The sequence below is a fragment of the Bubalus kerabau genome, chromosome 11, assembly GCF_029407905.1.
Source record: "Bubalus kerabau isolate K-KA32 ecotype Philippines breed swamp buffalo chromosome 11, PCC_UOA_SB_1v2, whole genome shotgun sequence".
Taxonomy (NCBI): Eukaryota; Metazoa; Chordata; class Mammalia; order Artiodactyla; family Bovidae; genus Bubalus; species Bubalus kerabau.
Genome location: NC_073634.1, coordinates 90,813,481 through 90,832,615, shown reverse-complemented (window position 1 = coordinate 90,832,615; position 19,135 = coordinate 90,813,481). Strand labels below are relative to the sequence as shown.

The 19,135-nt window shown below is 49.0% G+C and overlaps 1 protein-coding gene across 11 annotated transcripts in view; it reads left to right on the top strand.

Moving 5' to 3' along the window:
* Window positions 1–19,135, top strand: part of ASAP2 (ArfGAP with SH3 domain, ankyrin repeat and PH domain 2) — a 158,583-nt gene that overhangs the window by 113,942 nt on the left and 25,506 nt on the right. For all 11 annotated transcript variants that reach the window (XM_055540973.1, XM_055540972.1, XM_055540977.1 and 8 more), the window contains 5 exons: window positions 875–962; window positions 4,608–4,656; window positions 4,734–4,900; window positions 7,378–7,511; window positions 18,034–18,128. In XM_055540973.1, the coding sequence (XP_055396948.1) occupies window positions 875–962; window positions 4,608–4,656; window positions 4,734–4,900; window positions 7,378–7,511; window positions 18,034–18,128 (533 nt within the window). The remainder of the gene's footprint in view (window positions 1–874; window positions 963–4,607; window positions 4,657–4,733; window positions 4,901–7,377; window positions 7,512–18,033; window positions 18,129–19,135) is intronic.

Below are 19,135 nucleotides of genomic sequence, written 5' to 3'. Positions count from 1 at the left end.
GTCTGGTGGCCTTGGGAAGGGTGAGTAAGAACGGCTGAACTCTGAGACATTTGACTCGGTCTCTGCTTTAGCAGCGTGGTGGGTAGTAAGACAAGCCATTCATATTGGGAGGTTTCTCCAAGATTTCCAAGGGCGTTTTGTCATTCGGAATTAGTTTTTTTCTGAAATTATTTTCTTATCCTCTGCCCTTTGCTTTCTGGGGACTAGGTATGATGTTTTTGAAATGGTAGTAAAGTAGTCATTTTTGCCACGTCTCTGACAAAAGGGTGCTGTGATCTCTTGTTACCATTGTGCGTGGAGTGGGGAGGGGATACATATGTGAATGAGGTGGGTTTTGTGGAAAGTTCAGTCACAGATGGCTGGCATTAAGGATCATGAATCTATCATCTGTCATTATTTCAGAAAGCCGGGGATATGATTTCACCATTATGTTTGTGCCCTGAGATTATTCTCCCTGAAAGTGCTCAGGAAAACACTTTGAGGTTGCTAGAAGCTGATCTGGGAGCCCGTGTTCCCAGCTGATCAGGATGGAGTGCCTCTGGGCTTTGGCCAGGGAGCATTTTGATCTCAGGGAGCCGACTGCCCTTGGACCTCAAAGCTGGCCCAGCATCACGTGTCCCCCCACCCAGGTGGGGGGTGTGGGCCCCCGAGTGTCCCTTGCAGGGAGGGGCAGCTGCCCCCTGAGAGCCAAGACCCAGGGACACCCTGCCAGGTGCATGTGTCGTGCCTTCCAGAGAAAGCCTGCCTTCTGGTCGCTGTTTCTGCAGCCCTGAGAGACGCTGTTCTCGCTGCATTTTGATGAGGAATGATGCTGTGGTTTCCCATTCCTTTCCACCCAGATCTGTTTTTGTTTTTTGTTTTTGTTTTTCAACAGGCTAACCGGCCTCCCGCAAAGCTTAACCTGTTAACCTGCCAAGTGAAAACCAACCCTGAGGAGAAGAAGTGTTTTGACCTAATTTCACGTAAGCTTCTTTCTCAGACACTCTGCTGCAGAGAAATTATTTTAAACTCTCGTCTAGGGCATCAACCCCATTTCAAACAGTGCATTTTGAAGAATTGGTTTTCATGGAGAAATGCCTTTTTTCCGGTGACAGCATCCTCTCTTCCCCCCTCTGGTGACTACAGTCAGCTTGCCGGTCTCTTGGGTTCAGGACATGAAGCTGCTCCACTCGGGGGCTCTGTAAACCCGCCACATCCTCACCGGTTCCCAGGCCTCCGGTTTCCTCTTTGTAAACAAGGAGATTGTGCTACATCAACCCTCCGGCCTATAGTTCTTTCACTGTGAAAACAGGGCAACTCTGTCTTCAGAGCTCCTCTGACTTGGGTGATGTTAGAAACGCTGCCATACTGGTGTGATGTGGCCCCCAGCAGAGCCCTTGAGACCCCCCAGGTTGGAAATCAACTTGTTTTTCCACCATAGAATCAGTGTTTCTGTTCCTGCATGCTGCTTGTTTTGGGGGCACACCCAGAAGAACCCCGCAGACCGCTTCTTTGTGGCGTGAGGCCTCTCGACCTCCCCTGAAGATGAATGCTGTCTCATTAGCCTCAGTCTCTCCTCAGATCACGCGGCTTTTAAAGACGTGTGTGGAGTTGTATTATTGAGGCTGGGGAGTTTACTATGTAGTTTAATGCTCACAGCCCCTGGAACGATCAAGGGAGACAGGGCAAAGTGAGAAGACCCTGGCCTGATGAGCCTCCTGAAAGGCCGGGGAATCAGCCTCCTGAGAGGCCAGGGATCGGCCTCCCGCCTGACTCTGCCTGACTCTTCCTGCCGAGCAAGTTGCTGGGGGCACGCATCACTAAGATACCTTTGTTCTCTTAACACACGTGGGTGGTGGGGAAACACAAGTCAAGCTACAGACGGGCAGCAAGGGTGCAGTTTCGGGTGTGGGTCCACCAAGCCCCCAGGAGCGCCCATTCCTCCTGAGCCTCACCCTGCAAAGCCAGCTTGGCTCTCTCACCCAGAGAGCCCAGAAGAGGAACAGACGGACCGCCGGCTTCAGCTGTTTCCCCGCAGGATCCTCCTTTACCCATCCTTCCCCTCGAGGGGGATTGCCGTGCTGATCAAGCTGTCTGTGAGCCTGGCTGCTCAAGGAGGACGTTCCTGTGGCCAGGCCAGCCCTCCCAGGAGCACGTCCGACCCCCTTGCCCTCGATACCCTCTCCCCTCCCCCCATTTATAAATCCAAGTCCTGAGCTGTTAGCCTTAGATCACGTGGTCCACTTGGTGGGGTGGGAGGTGCAGAAGCCAGAGACGGTCTGGATCAGTCCCCTGAATGGGACGGACCCTCAGGGTCCACACAGAGGGCAGGTGGCCAGCTGGAGCCTGAGCCTGCAGCGGAGGAGCAGCCCAGCCTGGGACCCGGCGTAGCGGGGCTCCAGCCGCATCCTCTTGCTCTTCTCCCACTGGCCGAAGGTGCTAGAAACTGTTCTTGGTGTAAAGGCATCTTACTTAGTGTGCATGCCAGGGAATTCTTATTTGGCAATCTTCATGGACGTGGGTTGCTCTACACACACACATACACTCCTTGATTTTCCTCGGGACACACACACACACACACACACACACACACACACTCACACACTCACTCACTCACTCACTTTCTCTCTCTCTCTCTCTCTCTCTCCCCCCCTCCCCCCCACCCCCTGCTCCTTCCTTGATTTTCCTCGGGGCCTGTGCCTGGTCTGACCGTGAAGTGACTTGGGGAGAATGGAGGGTGTTAGCCTGACGTCAGATTGGGGCCTCTGGACAACCTGCCATGGCCAGGGCTTCCCCAGGACCCGGGGTCTGCTTGGGGTGGGTGAGGCCCTGCACCCCATGTAGACTGGAGGCGGGGAAAGTGGCCTCTCCTCTCTTCCTAGCATCAGGCAGTGATGCCCCACTCGGCCACTAACATCTGCACTGCAGGATCAAATTTATTTTTCTGAACTTGACACCTTCTCTTAAACCCCGTTGGTTTCCTCAGTAATGGGGGTGGGGGTGGGGTTTCCCCTGGGTGTCAGAAGAAAGGCAGGAGGAGGCTGGAACCTGGAGTCAGAAAACCTGGCGCACTCGTTTCTACCCCTTCACCTCTCAGGGACTCGGCCTCCTCTCGGCCAGCTCACCAGAAGTCTCCTGAGGACTAACGTGCCTGCACGGGTGTAATAACAGCAGAGGCTGGAGATGCCGTGTTTGCACACTTCAAGGGGCACAGATGTTTATTGTGAACCCAGAGTATAGGCTGCTGCTGCTAAGTCGCTTCAGTCGTGTCCGACTCTGTGCGACCCCATAGACGGCAGCCCACCAGGCCCCGCTGTCCCTGGGATTCTCCAGGCAAGAACACTGGAGTGGGTTGCCATTTCCTTCTCCAGTGCATGAAAGTGAAAAGTGAAAGTGAAGTCGCTCAGTCATGTCTGACTCCTGGCGACCCCATGGACTGCAGCCCACCAGGCTCCTCCGTCCCTGGGATTTTCCAGGCAAGAGTACTGGAGTGGGGTGCCATTGCCTTGGCACGAGTGTAATAACAGCGGACGCTGGAGATGCCGTGTTTGCGCACTTCAAGGGGCACAGACGTTTATTGTGAACCCAGAGTATAGGCCCTGCCCAGCCCTGCCCTGCCGGCTACAGAACTTGGATCTCCCTCACCCCTTTTTCTTTCTTTTTTTGTGTTTTAAATTTAACTTTCTTTTTTACGTTGTTTCTGGACTGATTGTAGATAGAATTTCTGTATATCCCTTATCCAGCCCTCGTAATACTGACAGCTTAGTACAGAACTGCCTAATGCCATTAGCTAGTCACTCAGTCACGTCCGACTCTTTGCGACCCCATGGACTGTAGCCCACCAGGCTCCTCTGTCCATGGGATTCTCCAGGCAAGAATACTGGGGTGATCCTACTCCAGGGGATCTATCTTCCTGACCCAGGGATCAAACCCACATAATTCTGCAGTGCAGGCAGATTCTTTACCATCTGAACCACCTCCAGGCCATGTCTGGAGCTGTGAAAACCAGGACGTTTGCATGGCTGCGATGCCCGTAACTGAGAGTCTTACTCACATTTCACCATTTCTTCTGTTAGTGCCCTTTTTCTGTTCCAGGGCTTCACATTGCTCCTGCTGTTTCGTCCTGGTCTCCTACAGCCTAGAGCGGTCCCGTATCTTTCCTTGTCTTTTGTTACTTTGATACTTTGAAAATTATTGATCAGCTTTTTGGTCACCTGGCTCTCAGTTTGTGTTCCTCTGATGCTTTCCCACAACTGGACTGAGGTTACACATTTTGGGCTAAGAACCCAGAAAGCTTGTAAGATCCTTGCTTTAGAAAAGGCTTTTTTATACTATTCAAAGGGCCATAGCAATTGGGACCAGCTCTGTAGCAAGTTAAAAAAGACTGGTTCTCTTTAGACTTGAATGGAGGAACCGAGGCGGCTGGCTAATTTGCATCACAAAGCCACAATTTCCAAGCCAGGGCCTGCCTGCAAAGGGGTGGGAGTGCCTGATTGTACACAAATGATTGACTTCCTAGCGGAGTTTAGACTCTTCCCGAGGTTAATTACAAACCACTTTCTTTTGGAATTGTGTGTGAATTACTGTCCAGGCTTACAATTGACAAAAACCCCCTCCTTGCCTTGCAGATGACAGGACGTACCACTTTCAAGCCGAGGACGAACCGGAGTGTCAAATGTAAGTTACACAGCGGAGGAACCTGGGACGGGCCATTGTCCTTGGGATTTAACAGAGCGTCACTGTTACTTCTCTAGATGGATGTCTGTGCTGCAAAACAGCAAAGAAGAAGCTCTAAACAACGCATTTAAGGGAGATGACAACACAGGGGAAAATAACATCGTCCAGGAGCTGACGAAGGAGATCATCTCGGAGGTCCAGGGCATGACGGGCAACGACGTGTGCTGTGACTGCGGGGCGCCAGGTGACCCAGCGGCCCCTCCCAGCCTGGGGGCTGTGGAACCTGGTCACGGATTTTCGCTGTCCTGTCACATGTCCAGTTCAGAGCAGCCCAGCCCAGCCCAGGCTTCCTGAACTGTGTGCAGACTGTGTGGGGAGAGGGTGCTTGCCTCACAGCCCTCAGGACAGGCCCCGGAGGGGAGAGAGCTGGAATTTATAAATGCTTTCTGAGAACTGAAAACGGAAGCACACAGCCAGGGTGAAGCTGGGGTCACCGGTCACTGTTGGCTGGAGGCTGCGGTTCCTTCCGGGGTTTGATCCATCCTCTCTTTGTACCACATCTGCGGCAGCTTTAAGCCACTGTCTAGCCAATAACCCTGGAAGAGCCACTGGCTTTGTCAGATGGCAGTTTTCCTGTTTGGAAAGCGAAGGGACCAGTCCAGACCCCTTCCAGCTGCCATGTTCTGTGAAATGAGGTTTTTATTTCTGAGTTTTGATAAAGCCTGCTGGGCTTCCTGGGTGGCACTAGCCGTAAAGAACCTGCCTGCCAGTGTGGAGATGTAGGAGACGTGGGTTCGATCCCTGGGTCCAGAAGATCTGGAGGAGGGCATGGGAATCTCTTCTTGCCTGGAGAACCCCATGGACAGAGGATGCTGGGGGTGACAGTGCATAGGATTCCAGAGAGTCCGACATGACTGGAGCATCTTTAACACTCACTGGGGTTTCATTTTTAATGGACAGAAATTATCATTGTAGATTTTAACAAACAGTACTTTAAAAGTTTAAAGAGTTGATTTACTCTTGTAATTCAGATGGAATGGTGTTGGTCAGGGGAGCTGCAGAGTAGTGTTTTCTGAATATTTGTAAAATGGGAAAGGTTGTGGCTTGGTTAGGATGGCCACTTAGCTTCTCGTTCCTCTAGTTCTATGATGATTTTTATTGAAAACAAAGCAAAGATAGAGTGGACAATTGAGATGTGCCATGGTGTGGGGCGGGGGGTGCCTGTTAGGTTGGAGGCTGTATTTGGGGGTAATTTGAAGAATTACCTCATGAGGCCTTGGACCATTAATAACATCTCTTTGGCAGGAGATGAGGTGGGTAGCAAAAGTAGTAAATCGCACTTTTTTCTTACATGAGGACATGTAGTACTTGGACTTATAACACTCTTATAAGAAAGAAAGAGCTACCACACTTTTGTTTTAAAATGCTAAGACAACGCTAAGACTATAAAGTATTAATAACCTACTTTAATATGACATGGCATATTAAAGCTTGTCTACTAAGCATGACACAGTTGATAACAGCAGAATAGGTCCAGAAAAGTGGAAACACAGGTGCCCAGAAGTGTTTCCAAACTCGGATAGAATTTTTATAACTTGAACATTTTAAAAATAACTTCACAATTCACATGACCAAGGTTGTGGTATTTACCTGCAATGAGTTTCTGAGGGCAAACAAGCAGTTGTAAAGAGAATTGAACTTCTGGGCTGCGCTCACATGTTCAAGTATGTTTTATTTTGAATTCAGAGTTTTCCAGTAAACCTAGCATGCAGCAAACCTTTCTTGACTGCTTACTATGGCACGTCGTTAGGACACTTTTGCGAATAAGTGAGCATGCAATGCGAGCTGGGCTTGAACCCGGCTAAAGGCAGGGCTGCAGTCTAACTCCGCAGCATCAAGCAAGGCCCCTGGCCTCTCTGAGCAAGATCATAAAGGCACCGGCCCTGTTTGCATCCAGATCCTCCTGTATGTGTTAAATGAGCTATTCAAGGAAAGCACCTGTAATTTCTGAAGCTCTTGTTACAGGTGGAGCTGTTCCTACTGTAACTGCTTCAGCTCTGTGCTGAGCAGAGCTTGGCATCAGCACATAGTAAGTGTTCTTTGCTGGCATCATTAGCATCTTTGACATACAGATATGTGAATTAAGACTGTCCCCCATGTGGCACTAGACTGTCCCCTTTGCTGATACAACCTGGTTGCTGGTGGGTGTGGTCTGTGTCCAGGGACCCGTGACCGCTAGAGGGCACTGTGTCCCAGTCTACGCACAACCCTGTCCCTTGGGAGTATTTATTCACTGAATGGAAGGATGGGCAGGTGGAGCTGTAGGAAGAAGCGGAATAGATATGTGCACGTGTGCACTGTGTGTGACTTGTGTGTGTACTTAGTTGCTTAGTCGTGCCCGAGTCTTTGCGACCCCATGGACTGTAGCCCACCAGGCTCCTCTGTCCATGGGATTCTCCAGGCAATGGAGTGGGTTGTCATGCCCTCCTTCAGAGGATCTTCCTGACCCAGTAATCGAACCCAGGTCTCCCACATTGCAGGCAGATTCTTTACCATCTGAGCCACCGGTGGTAACTAATGATGGATGAGGGTTCCCACTGCACCTAGGATCCCGCTGCATGGTGCATCAAAACTCCATGTTGAGTAGTAATTATACAAGAACAAAGTTCTGACCCTGGCCCCCTCCTCACAAGCTTTGGTGTTCCTCCCTGTCTTTGGCAGATCCTACGTGGCTGTCCACCAACCTTGGCATCCTGACTTGCATCGAGTGTTCCGGGATCCACAGAGAGCTGGGGGTCCACTACTCCAGGATGCAATCCCTGACGTTAGATGTGTTAGGAACGTCTGAACTGCTGGTAAGCTTTAGGTCCCTTGATTTTGGAATTTTGGAGTGAACGCAGATGAGCTGAATGTGAGGTTTCCATTTTGGTCTCCTAAAATTCCCCTGGGCCTGGTAGCTGTTGATATTGCCAAGTACATTTGGGTAATTAGAAACTCACGGGTAATCCCTCCTCCTCAGCTACTAGAGGTTGAGGGTTGCAAAGCTTTATTCTTAAATGAATAAAATGGAAGTGAACTCATAAAGGAGCGTGGAGACTGGTGTGAGCGTTGGCAAAGTCTGATTCACCCCAGGCATTGAGAGGACACTGAGTCCAAAGCCCAGAGACAGGAAAGACTCCTTCTCCAGAGACGTCAGCCAGATTCTGCTGAGTCTGCGGTCACTGCCTGGCTCGAGCCTCGGGTGGACTTTTTCTCTGCCCCTTATTGTTTGCCTTTTGGGAGAGATAATGATACTTGCTTCTACTGCCTGTATTTCTTTAAAAAACAAACAAACAAACAAAAACCCTCTCATTCTTGGTTCAGTGATACACATAGCCATGCACTATAGATCACTATTAAGAGGTTGAAGCATTTTCTGTGAAGTGACTTTCAGAGCGTGGAGACTGTGGTCCCATCAGGGAGCAAGTGCTTTGGGGACACCTAAAGCATGAGCTCTTTGGAGCATTTTCAAAGTCTGCAACTGCTGATTAGAAGGCAGAATTTGAAGTTCTTTGTTGAGATAGCCAAGCATTGGACAGTAAATATTAAGAGGATATTGATTACCATTGATTTTAATGTCAAGAGCAATAGTCTTGGCAGAAAATCAATTGCTGTGGTCAATAGACCTCTCGAGGGGCCGTAAGTCTTATTGATGACCATTCTGGAACTGACGTGTCTGAACTTGTAATGCATTTTGAACTATCTTGTCAAACAAATCCTTCGTGTCTTTCCAAGGAATTCCTTTATAGTCTTGAAAGACAAAGCTGGGAGAAACTACAGTGGGTTCTGGTAGCCCAGTTAGTAGCATCACTGATTAATTGAAGTTTAAAACTAAGCTATATCCTTGGAGCCAAAGCAAATAGAATACCCAGCTGTGGATGTGACTGGTGATAGAAGCAAGGTCTGATGCTGTAAAGAGCAATATTGCATAGGAACCTGGAATGTCAGGTCCATGAATCAAGGCAAATTGGAAGTGGTCAAACAAGAGATGGCAAGAGTGAACGTCGATATTCCAGGAATCAGCGAACTGAAGTGGACTGGAATGGGTGAATTTAACTCAGATGACCATTATATTTACTACTGTGGGCAGGAATCCCTCAGAAGAAATGGAGTAGCCATCATGGTCAACAGAAGAGTCCGAAATGCAGTACTTGGATGCAGTCTCAAAAATGACAGAATGATCTCTGTTCATTTCCAAGGCAAACCATTCAGTATCACAGTAATCCATGTCTATGCCCCAACCAGTAACGCTGAAGAAGCTGAAGTTGAACGGTTCTATGAAGACCTACAAGACCTTTTAGAACTAACACCCAAAAAAGATGTCCTTTTAATTATAGGGGACTGGAATGCAAAAGTAGGAAATCAAGAAACACCTGGAGTAACAGGCAAATTTGGCCTTGGAATACAGAATGAAGCAGGGCAAAGACTAATAGAGTTTTGCCAAGAAAATGCACTAGTCATAACAAACACCCTCTTCCAACAACACAAGAGAAGACTCTCTACAGGGACATCACCAGATGGTCAACACCGAAATCAGATTGATTATATTCTTTGCAGCCAAAGATGGAGAAGCTCTATACAGTCAGCAAAAACAAGGCCAGGAGCTGACTGTGGCTCAGACCATGAACTCCTTATTGCCAAATTCAGACTTAAATTGAAGAAAGTAGGGAAAACCACTAGACCATTCAGGTATGACCTAAATCAAATCCCTTATGATTATACAGTGGAAGTGAGAAATAGATTTAAGGACCTAGATCTGATAGAGTGCCTGATGAGCTATGGAATGAGGTTCGTGACATTGTACAGGAGACAGGGATCAAGACCATCCCCATGGAAAAGAAATGCAAAAAAGCAAAATGGCTGTCTGCGGAGGCCTTACAAATAGCTGTGAAAAGAAGAGAGGCGAAAAGCCAAGGAGAGAAGGAAAGATATAAACATCTGAATGCAGAGTTCCAAAGAATAGCAAGAAGAGATAAGAAAGCCTTCTTCAGCGATCAATGCAAAGAAATAGAGGAAAACAACAGAATGGGAAAGACTAGAGATCTCTTCAAGAAAATTAGAGATACCAAGGGAACATTTCATGCAAAGATGGGCTCGATAAAGGACAGAAATGGTATGGACCTAACAGAAGCAGAAGATATTAAGAAGAGATGGCAAGAATACACAGACGAACTGTAGAAAAAAGATCTTCACGACCCAGATAATCACGATGGTGTGATCACTGACCTAGAGCCAGACATCCTGGAATGTGAAGTCAAGTGGGCCTTAGGAAGCATCACTACGAAGAAAGCTAGTGGAGGTGATAGAATTCCAGTTGAGCTATTCCAAATCCTGAAAGATGATGCTGTGAAAGTACTGCACTCAATATACCAGCAAATTTGGAAAACTCAGCAGTGGCCACAGGACTGGAAAAGGTCAGTTTTCATTCCAATCCCAAAGAAAGGCAATGCCAAAGAATGCTCAAACTACTGCACAATTGCACTCATCTCACACGCTAGTAAAGTAATGCTCAAAATTCTCCAAGCCAGGCTTCAGCAATATGTGAACCGTGAACTTCCTGATGTTCAAGCTGGTTTTAGAAAAGGCAGAGGAACCAGAGATCAAATGGCCAACATCCGCTGGATCATCGAAAAAGCAAGAGAGTTCCAGAAAAACATCTATTTCTGCTTTATTGACTATGCCAAAGCCTTTGACTGTGTGGATCACAATCAACTGTGGAAAATTCTGAAAGAGATGGGAATACCAGACCACCTGATCTGCCTCTTGAGAAATTTGCATGCAGATCAGGAAGCAACAGTTAGAACTGGACATGGAACAACAGACTGGTTCCAAATAGGAAAAGGAATACGTCAAAGCTGTATATTGTCACCCTGTTTATTTAACTTATATGCAGAGTACATCATGAGAAACGCTGGACTGGAAGAAACACAAGCTGGAATCAAGATTGCCAGGAGAAATATCAATAACCTCAGATATGCAGATGACACCACCCTTATGGCAGAAAGTGAAGAGGAACAAAAAAGCCTCTTGATGAAGGTGAAAGTGGAGAGTGAAAAAGTTGGCTTAAAGCTCAACATTCAGAAAACAAAGATCATGGCATCCAGTCCCATCACTTCATGGGAAATAGATGGGGAAACAGTGTCAGACTTTATTTTTCTGGGCTCCAAAATCACTGCAGCTGGTGACTGCAGCCATGAAATTAAAAGACGCTTACTCCTTGGAAGGAAAGTTATGACCAACCTAGATAGCATATTGAAAATCAGAGACGTTACTTTTCCAACAAAGGTCCATCTAGTCAAGGCTATGGTTTTTCCTTTGGTCATGTATGGATGTGAGAGTTGGACTGTGAAGAAGGCTGAGCACCGAAGAATTGATGCTTTTGAACTGTGGTGTTGGAGAAGACTCTTGAGAGTCCCTTGGACTGCAAGGAGATCCAACCAGTCCATTCTGAAGGAGATCAGCCCTGGGATTTCTTTGGAAGGAATGCTGCTAAAGCTGAAACTCCAATACTTTGGCCACCTCATGCGAAGAGTTGACTCATTGGAAAAGACTCTGATGCTGGGAGGGATTGAGGGCAGGAGGAGAAGGGGACGACAGAAGATGAGATGGCTGGATGGCATCACTGACTAGATGGATGTGAGTTTGAGTGAACGCCGGGAGTTGGTGATGGACAGGGAGGCCTGGGGTACTGCGATTCATTGGGTCGAAAAGAGTCGGACATGACTGAGCAACTGATCTGATCTAATCTGATCCTTGGCAAGACCCAAGCAGTGTATTCTTTGTTACATGGTACGTTTATTGTTAATGTCATAATGCATACAGGCTGCATCATAGATCTGTGTATGCAGGCAGTGTCCTGGGTAACTGGAGACAGCGTAGACATGAAACCTTGGTAACTGGGGACAACACAGATGTGAAACCCTCACGTGTATTTTCATTGAGCACTGCTAAACCAGGGTAGCTGCTATACATCTCTTGTTGTTGTTCAGCTACTCAGTCATGTCCAACTCTTTGCAACCTAGTGATTTAAAAAAAAAAAAAGAAAAAAGAAACAGTGGGAAGTGTTAACTGGTTTACATTGAGGTTTAATTGCTGATTTTGTGTGCGGCACTTTGCAAAGCACTTTGTGTGTATTAGTTCATTTGCTCTTCAACCCCGTGGCCTTGGTATATTATCCCCATTTTACAGAAGAGGAACTGAGGCTTAGAATGTTGTAACAGCCCAAGGTTATGTGTTATCCACGCACCAGGTCTGGAATGGGGGCCTCTTTAGTCAGAGCTCACACTCTTAACCCCCGAGGACTCACCCCATTGGGAGTGCATAAACCTCACTGCAGCCCCTCTGTATCCCCCTCCCCATCCCTGACAATGTCTACAGCCAGCTCTCTGGGAGGCAAAGATGTCCTGCTTTGTAGTCTGCTCAGTGACATGATGTAAACACTCCCACTGGGGCCATTTTCAGGCCACCACGTGAATCACTGAATGAGCCGTAAGAAAGATTTGGTCACACACATAGTAGGCTCACCCCACAAAAACAGTGTTGTTGCAAGTATCTTCAAAAACAGAATAGTAAGATGTAGTAAAATCAGAAGTGATGAGTTTTGAGGACTGTTTTGTTTTTAGTATAATTTTTATATTAAAGCCATGCCGTACTGCTTTCAGGATCTTAGTTCCCTGACCAGGGATCAAACCTGGGTTCCCGGCAATGGAAAATGCAGAGTCCCAATTCCACTGGACCACCAGGGAATTCCTTAGTATAGTTTATTTGATCATGAGTTTATAGAATGTAATTTTTAATAATGACTGTTTAACAGCTGAGCTCGTATAAGCTGGTGGGAGCCTGATACCAGCACATCTGTTACACCTGCTTAAACACATCTCAGAAATTTATCTGATGGTCTGCATGAGACTGTTGCCTACTGCAGAGGGAAGCACCAAAGAGGGCTGGAAGGAAAATGTTTCCGTCTCAATGAAAGGAGGAGGTAACTTCTGATCCCTGGCTCAGAGCTTCCTTCCTGTCTCTCAGAGCCTCATCTATGTAATCTCTCAGGCGTTTATAATCTGACCAACTCAGCCATTATGGAGAAATCCAGGCAGAGGCCGCTTAACTGACAGCTGCAACTACTTCTGATGTCTAATCTCTGCCTAAACTCCCTTGTCTAAGCCTCTTTTCCTCCGTGATTGTCAGAAAAACAAAGAGCAGAGGCCTGAATCACGTGGGGTTTATTCCCACCCTCTGTTTGCCCTGAACTCTAGCCACTCGCAGGCGGGAGAGGTCTCCCTGCCTCTCATCCCAACCCAGTTACTGCGGGCGTGACCCCACGCCCAGACCCTCACTCCGCAGGTGTAGAGAGTGTCAGGTGTTAGTAACACTTGTAAAGCATGAGAATTTCAAGCCTTTTTAAAGCACCCGGTTATTTTGTTTAGACAGATGCTGCCTGAACAAAAGATCTCTTGAAGGCTTGACTCATACATATCCTGTGTGTGAATGTATGTGTTTAGAATTTCACCTGGTGCGTAGTAAGAACTATCAAGTATTGTCATCTCCTCCTCCAGAAGGATTGGAACAAAATCCTCCCAGAAGAATGATCTGCGTGTCATAACGTGTGAATCCTCCAACTGGACCGACTGCTTCCTTTGTGAGCTTTTCAGGTTCACAGAGCCGTGGTGTCAGGGTCCTGGGCTGGTGTGTTCATCGGAGTGTGTCTTCTGGGGTCGCACATGGTAACTAGACTCTCTGAAAGAGATATGAGGGTAAACTGGAGGAGGACTTGCCGGCGTATCCGAGGCTGCAGCCTGCCCTGAGCCAGGGTCCCAGCTCCACACGGGGACTGCTGTGACATGAGACGGGGTTTCGAACAGCCTGATGGAGACAGCAGAGACATGAGCAGGCAGCTTCGTTTCCTGTCGGCATTGCGTTCGGAACAGACAGATGCTCACCCCGTAAAATGCCGCCCCTGTCCCCCCGAATGGCCTCAGCGTAGCCCTCATGATGGAAGTCTTTAATTCTGTCTAAATTGTCTTGCAAACAGCTTCCCCTGATGTGGTGCTTCACCATTTCTTTTTTAATTTGTTTTTGTTTCAAGCACGCTGGAGTCCAATGTTTACTGCTGGAGTGGTTTTAGCAGCATCCGTGAAGGTGGCTGGTTGGCAGTCATCTTTTCTTCCCTTTTCCTTCTCCTGGAATCACTTCTTATTCAGTGGAAGGAAACGGGTAATTGAAGTATTAATTTGATTAGTTCAGGGAAGCTGTGCCGTCTTAACTGGCGTGCACCAGCTTAATACCCTTAGATGTTAAAGCAACTCTGCTTTCAGAAGGCCTCCTGAAAAGCAAAGATTTTAAAAAGATCAATTTCCTCCTTAACACAGAAGATTATGATTTCAGCTCCAATTTTTAGATCCTTCATAGAACAGTATTGTTGGTATGAGACTCCTAGTTTCATATGATCAGTTTCACATTGTACATGAAGTTACTAAAGAAAACTTCAGTGTTCTGTAATTGAATTTGAGTCAGTAATTTAAAGGGCTTCCCAGGTGGTGCTAATGGTAAAGTATTCACCTGCCAATGTAGGAGACGTAGGAGACATGAGTTTGATCCCTGGGTTGGGAAGGTCCCCTGGAGAAGCAAATGGCAACCCACTCCGGTAGTCTTGTTTGGAGAATCCCATGGGCAAAGGAGCCTGGCGGGCTATAGTCCATGGGGTCGCAAAGAGTCAGACACGACTGAAGCGACATAGCACGCATCCACAGTAATTTAAAAATCATCTAACATCAGAGAATGGGGTCAGAAACCCCAGGAGCCCACAATCCTGATTCAAGCCCCTTTTGTGACCTCATGCCTCCTTCTCCTGAGGTTGTTAACAAGCTATTAAATGCACAGCAAATGAACTAACAGCTGGATCTGTGAGAGAGGGGAGAAGAAAACCCTCAGAAACTGAGAGCCTCCTTACAGATGACATTGCTGTTTCACTTGGGGCTGAAATGAAGCCGTTCAGGCTACAAAGAGCAACAGGAAGTGGCGGCGTCGGCCCCCGTTTACTGAGTGACTGTCACGCTCCAGACATCGTCCCAGACCCTTTGTCTTATCTAGCCTGAACAAGAGCTCTGTTTTAAAAAGGTGGCTAAAAGGTTTATTCTTAAATCACAATTATGAACTTTTTAAAAACCACAAACCCTATCAGAAAAAATTGAGCACCAAAACCTAGACCTGTGTGTAATGTATAGTTGCATTTGTCTCACTTACTAAGAAGTGTGTTGTATACTTCATAAAATATATCTAAAGTAGAAGTTTTAAAGGCTCAGGAGAAACATACAGTTTTTTTCAGCGTATTTTTTTGTGCTCTCTTCTTTGGAGGCAGCAATTTAGAGCTCACTGCTCTTTCTTAGCTCTGCCTACAAGGGTCAAGGTCTTTCACTTTCCCAGAGCCTTTCTTGTCCATCTGTGTGCCATGGACTCCAAGTTTTCCAACCTTCTGGGACCTGAGGGGGCCCAGGAGATGACACCCCATTTTCCTGCGTTGATTTGGAACCGCTTGAGAGATTGAAGGTCCGATTCATTGTTGAAAATCGCTGCATCTGCTGACCTGGTTCCCACGTGTGGGGGTAGCCGAATCCCAGACTTGGACACGGGGCCAGAGGGGCAGACCCACCCCTGTGCTGCGTCCTGGGGGTGTCCCAGGGGTGTCTGTCCTTCTGAGCCCCTCGGGCAGGGAGATCTTTTCTCTCACTGTCCACTCCGCTCCTCTGGGGCATAAGTACACGAAGACAGAATGTCTCAGGAATAGTGACCCTCCACCTGGAAGCATGAAAACAGGGCACCAGAGGCTCCCCGTCCTCACCCAAACTCTGGAAACCAGAACCTACAGCCCCTTTCTGGCTCAAGGGCCCGAGAGGGTAGGTGCCCCGGGTCTCCAGGAATGTGTGACTCCCAGACCCCGTCCTCAGGTGCTTTGAACATCAGGGAGACGCAGTCCCAGGGCGTAGGGTCGGGGGTGTGTCCAGTCCAGACCCCTGCTCTCCCACCATCCTGTTGTCTCCATTCCTATATTGCTGGTTCAGCCCTCATCACAGGTCCCTTCCTTTTTTTTTTCGTTCACCGCTGTCTTGTTAGACTGATCCTCTTGGAACAGACCTAGAGCCCAGCCTGCCTGAGGCCCCATGTGTGTTCTGGCCATCCCTGAGGCTCACTTCCCTGACGACATGGCTTGTAAACGCCCTGGACCCCCCAGATCTGGGGCCCCGTGTCCCCTTGACGAGGCCCCCTCTCCAGGGACAGTGCTCTGGGAGCAGAGGTCGTGTGGGTCAGGGCTGGTTAACCCGCCTTCCTGCTGCCCTAGCTCCTGCCCTATCCTGCCGGGCCCCCGTCTTCTTGACATGATGCTGCACCCTCCATCTGCAAACACTGTGCTTTGGCTCATGGTTCCAGAGGGTTCTCCGCAGGCTGGACCATCCACTAGGGCTTGGCGAGGCTGTGAGGTGGCCCATTGCCCGCGCTGGGCAGCCGTGATGCACAGCCATGGTGGCCCCCTGGACCAGCTGGCCCCTGTGAGCCAGCCAAGCCCAGCAGAAGGGAGGCAGTTCCCGATTCCCGGGAATCCTCCTCCTCCCCTTGTCCCCTCCCGTCTGCCCACAGCCCACGGGGCTCCCGGGAGCGGCGCGGGGGTTCATCCTGTCACCCCCCTGAAGGCAGCTATGTTTGGCTGCAGGATGCTGTTCATGTTGCACAGAGCGGTGGGGCCTTAGCAGGTGCCTGGCTCTAAACTGAGGCTCTGATACCGGGGTTCAGTCTAGATTCTCAGTATGCCGCATCACCCACTGTGGCATGCTACTCTGATCTTCAGCTTTGTCTCCAGAGACAGAGCAGTGAGGCACCTGGAGTTTTGCCACCATAGACCCTGGGCCAGGCTAGAGGCCCAGGCAGGGGCTCCTGAGAGCCTGGGGCTCAGGACACCCTGAACTTGGTTCACAAGGACTAGGAAGACTCTGGAAGCCTCCCCACCCCGATCATGAAGCTGGCATGTTTCTCTGTCCTGCGCACCACCACCACCCCCACCCCCGCCCCCGCCAAACGACCCCCTCTCCGTGTCATGTAACCTGCCACCAGGAAGCGTGGCCTTCTCCAACCCAGACCCCTTGGCTGTTCCTTCAGCCGCGCCCCCTGGGAGGCTGTTCGGGCACAGCCTAACTTCCCAGAACATCCCCCTCACCTGTGTCCATGTGGTTCACTGAGGGCAGAAGCCCCAGAAGCATCACTGCTCCCACTGTTGTTGTTTCCATTGTGGAAACAGGAAATGAAAATACTTGTTCACTGCAAAGCACTGGGCCTGGTGTTCCCGTTCAGTTTCTTTGTTTCATTAGATGTTGGAGAACCCAGTCTCCATCGGGTGTTGAGCAGGGTGCTGGGGGTGGGATGAGTAAGTCCCTGTTCCTAAGACCCCAGTCACCCGATTTGCACTGGGCCTGGTGTTCACATTCAGTTTCTTTGTTTCGCCAGATGTTGAAGAACCCCACCTCGGTCAGGTGCTCAGCTGGGTGCTGGGGGTGGGACAAATAAGTCCCTGCTCCTAAGACCCCAGTCACTCCGGATTTGCACATCCATTCAGGAGTGTGCCAAGTGCTACGCTCCTGGGGTGGCCTGGCTGCCACCAGCCATGGTGTTTACGGGGTACCCACCACATCCAGCACAGAGCCTGTGTCAGCAAGCAGTGATGAAACCTGCTCGTTTCTAACTAGGTCAGGGGGTTGATTGGCAAATGAGAACCTTACCTTGAAACAGACACGTTTTCAGTGCTTTGGTGTATTGAATGCTTTCATGTAAAATCCCATTTTATCATTATTTGCAGACTGGCAAGGTAGGTATCATCCCCATTTTTCTATTAAAAAAACCGAAGCTCAGGGAAGCCACCTTGCCTGTGGTCACAAAGCCAGTAAATAGAACCACGATTGAATGCGAATCTTGGCTTCCTGGCCCAGGTCCCCCCTCGCTGGCAGGAGTAAATGCTGTTACATCTCTCTCAGCCAGAGCACAGGTTCTTCTTGGGGTGGGAGTTTGGGGAAAGAATAGAAACTTGAGTTGAGCCGAGTTCCTGCTCCTCCCCGTCCATGGAGGCTTTCTGTCCAGGGGACGTTTTACGAGAGCCCTCCTCTGAAACAGGCATTCTTGTCTCTGGTTTTATGGGTACCTCTGGGGTTTGGGTTTTGTCCAACTTCATTAAAGGCAAACCACTTTATTGCTCTATTTCTTAGTGACCATTAAATAAATCATCAGCTGTGTGAGTAGAGTGGAGCGGTGGAAGGTATTAATAATTGAGTGCACTGAAACAGAGTTTTGTTTTTGCAGCTTGCCAAGAATATCGGGAACGCAGGTTTCAATGAAATCATGGAGTGCTGTCTCCCCGCTGAGGACTCAGTCAAACCCAACCCGGGCAGCGACATGTATGTATGCGGCTGGCGGGTCTCGCTCGCTGAACATAGGCTGGCTTGCCCCAGGCCCCCAGAGGCAGGGGGCTAACAAGTCTGGGTGTATCGATTGTTGCTTCTTCAAGGAAGAAATCAGCCTGTGTTGTGTATAAAGTCTCTGCAACCCTTCAGGGTGTCGAGGTAGAAATTTGATGTGGCAGTTTTTCTTAGAAGCCATAGGCAAGCAGATTTCCCTGGGGGTTGGGGGGGAACACTGAGTGTCGCCCTCTGTGTGGGCACAGCCTTGCCTCTGTCTCAGGGCAGGGTCGTCGCCCTCCCACCTGAGTTCTCTCTGAATTCTGAGCCTCTGAGAGGGTGGGTTGTCATAGATACATGGTTACGTCTGGTCCTCAAAGCAAATGTTGAGTGTGTCGTTCACTTCAAAAAAAATTTTGTTTCTGTTTTAACTGTTGACACGAAACCTGATTAAGACACGTTCGTGCCTTGTCATGCACCCAGCTGGCCCACTGAGGCAGAGCTGATAGCAGGGGAATTTCCTACCAGTCTTATCATATAAAGCATAAACCACCCAGGCCGCACACTGCTCCTTGAGAGAGGTGATGGGTGACTGGGGGCCAGGGCAGTGCCTGGCCTGCCCACCAAGGCTCCAGCCCTGTTCTCCCTGGGTGGCTTGTCTGCTGCACCAGGACTGGGGTGGTTTACCCACTCTAGGGGGGCACAGTCAGGCAGATGGGGGTGGTCTCAGGCCAGTTCAGCATTTGAGTGGTATTGCTGTTCAGTGTCTCAGTTGTGTCCAGCTCTTTGCAACCCCATGGACTGCAGCACGCCAGGCCTCCCTGTCCATCACCAACTCCTAGAGCTTGCTCAAACTCATGTCCATCAAGTCAGTGATGCCATCCAACCATCTCATCCTCTGTCGCCCCATTCTCCTCCTGCCTTCAATCTTTCCCAGCATCAGAGTCTTTTCCAGTGAGTCAGCTTTTTGCATTGGGTGGCCAAAGTTTTGGAGCTTCAGCATTAGT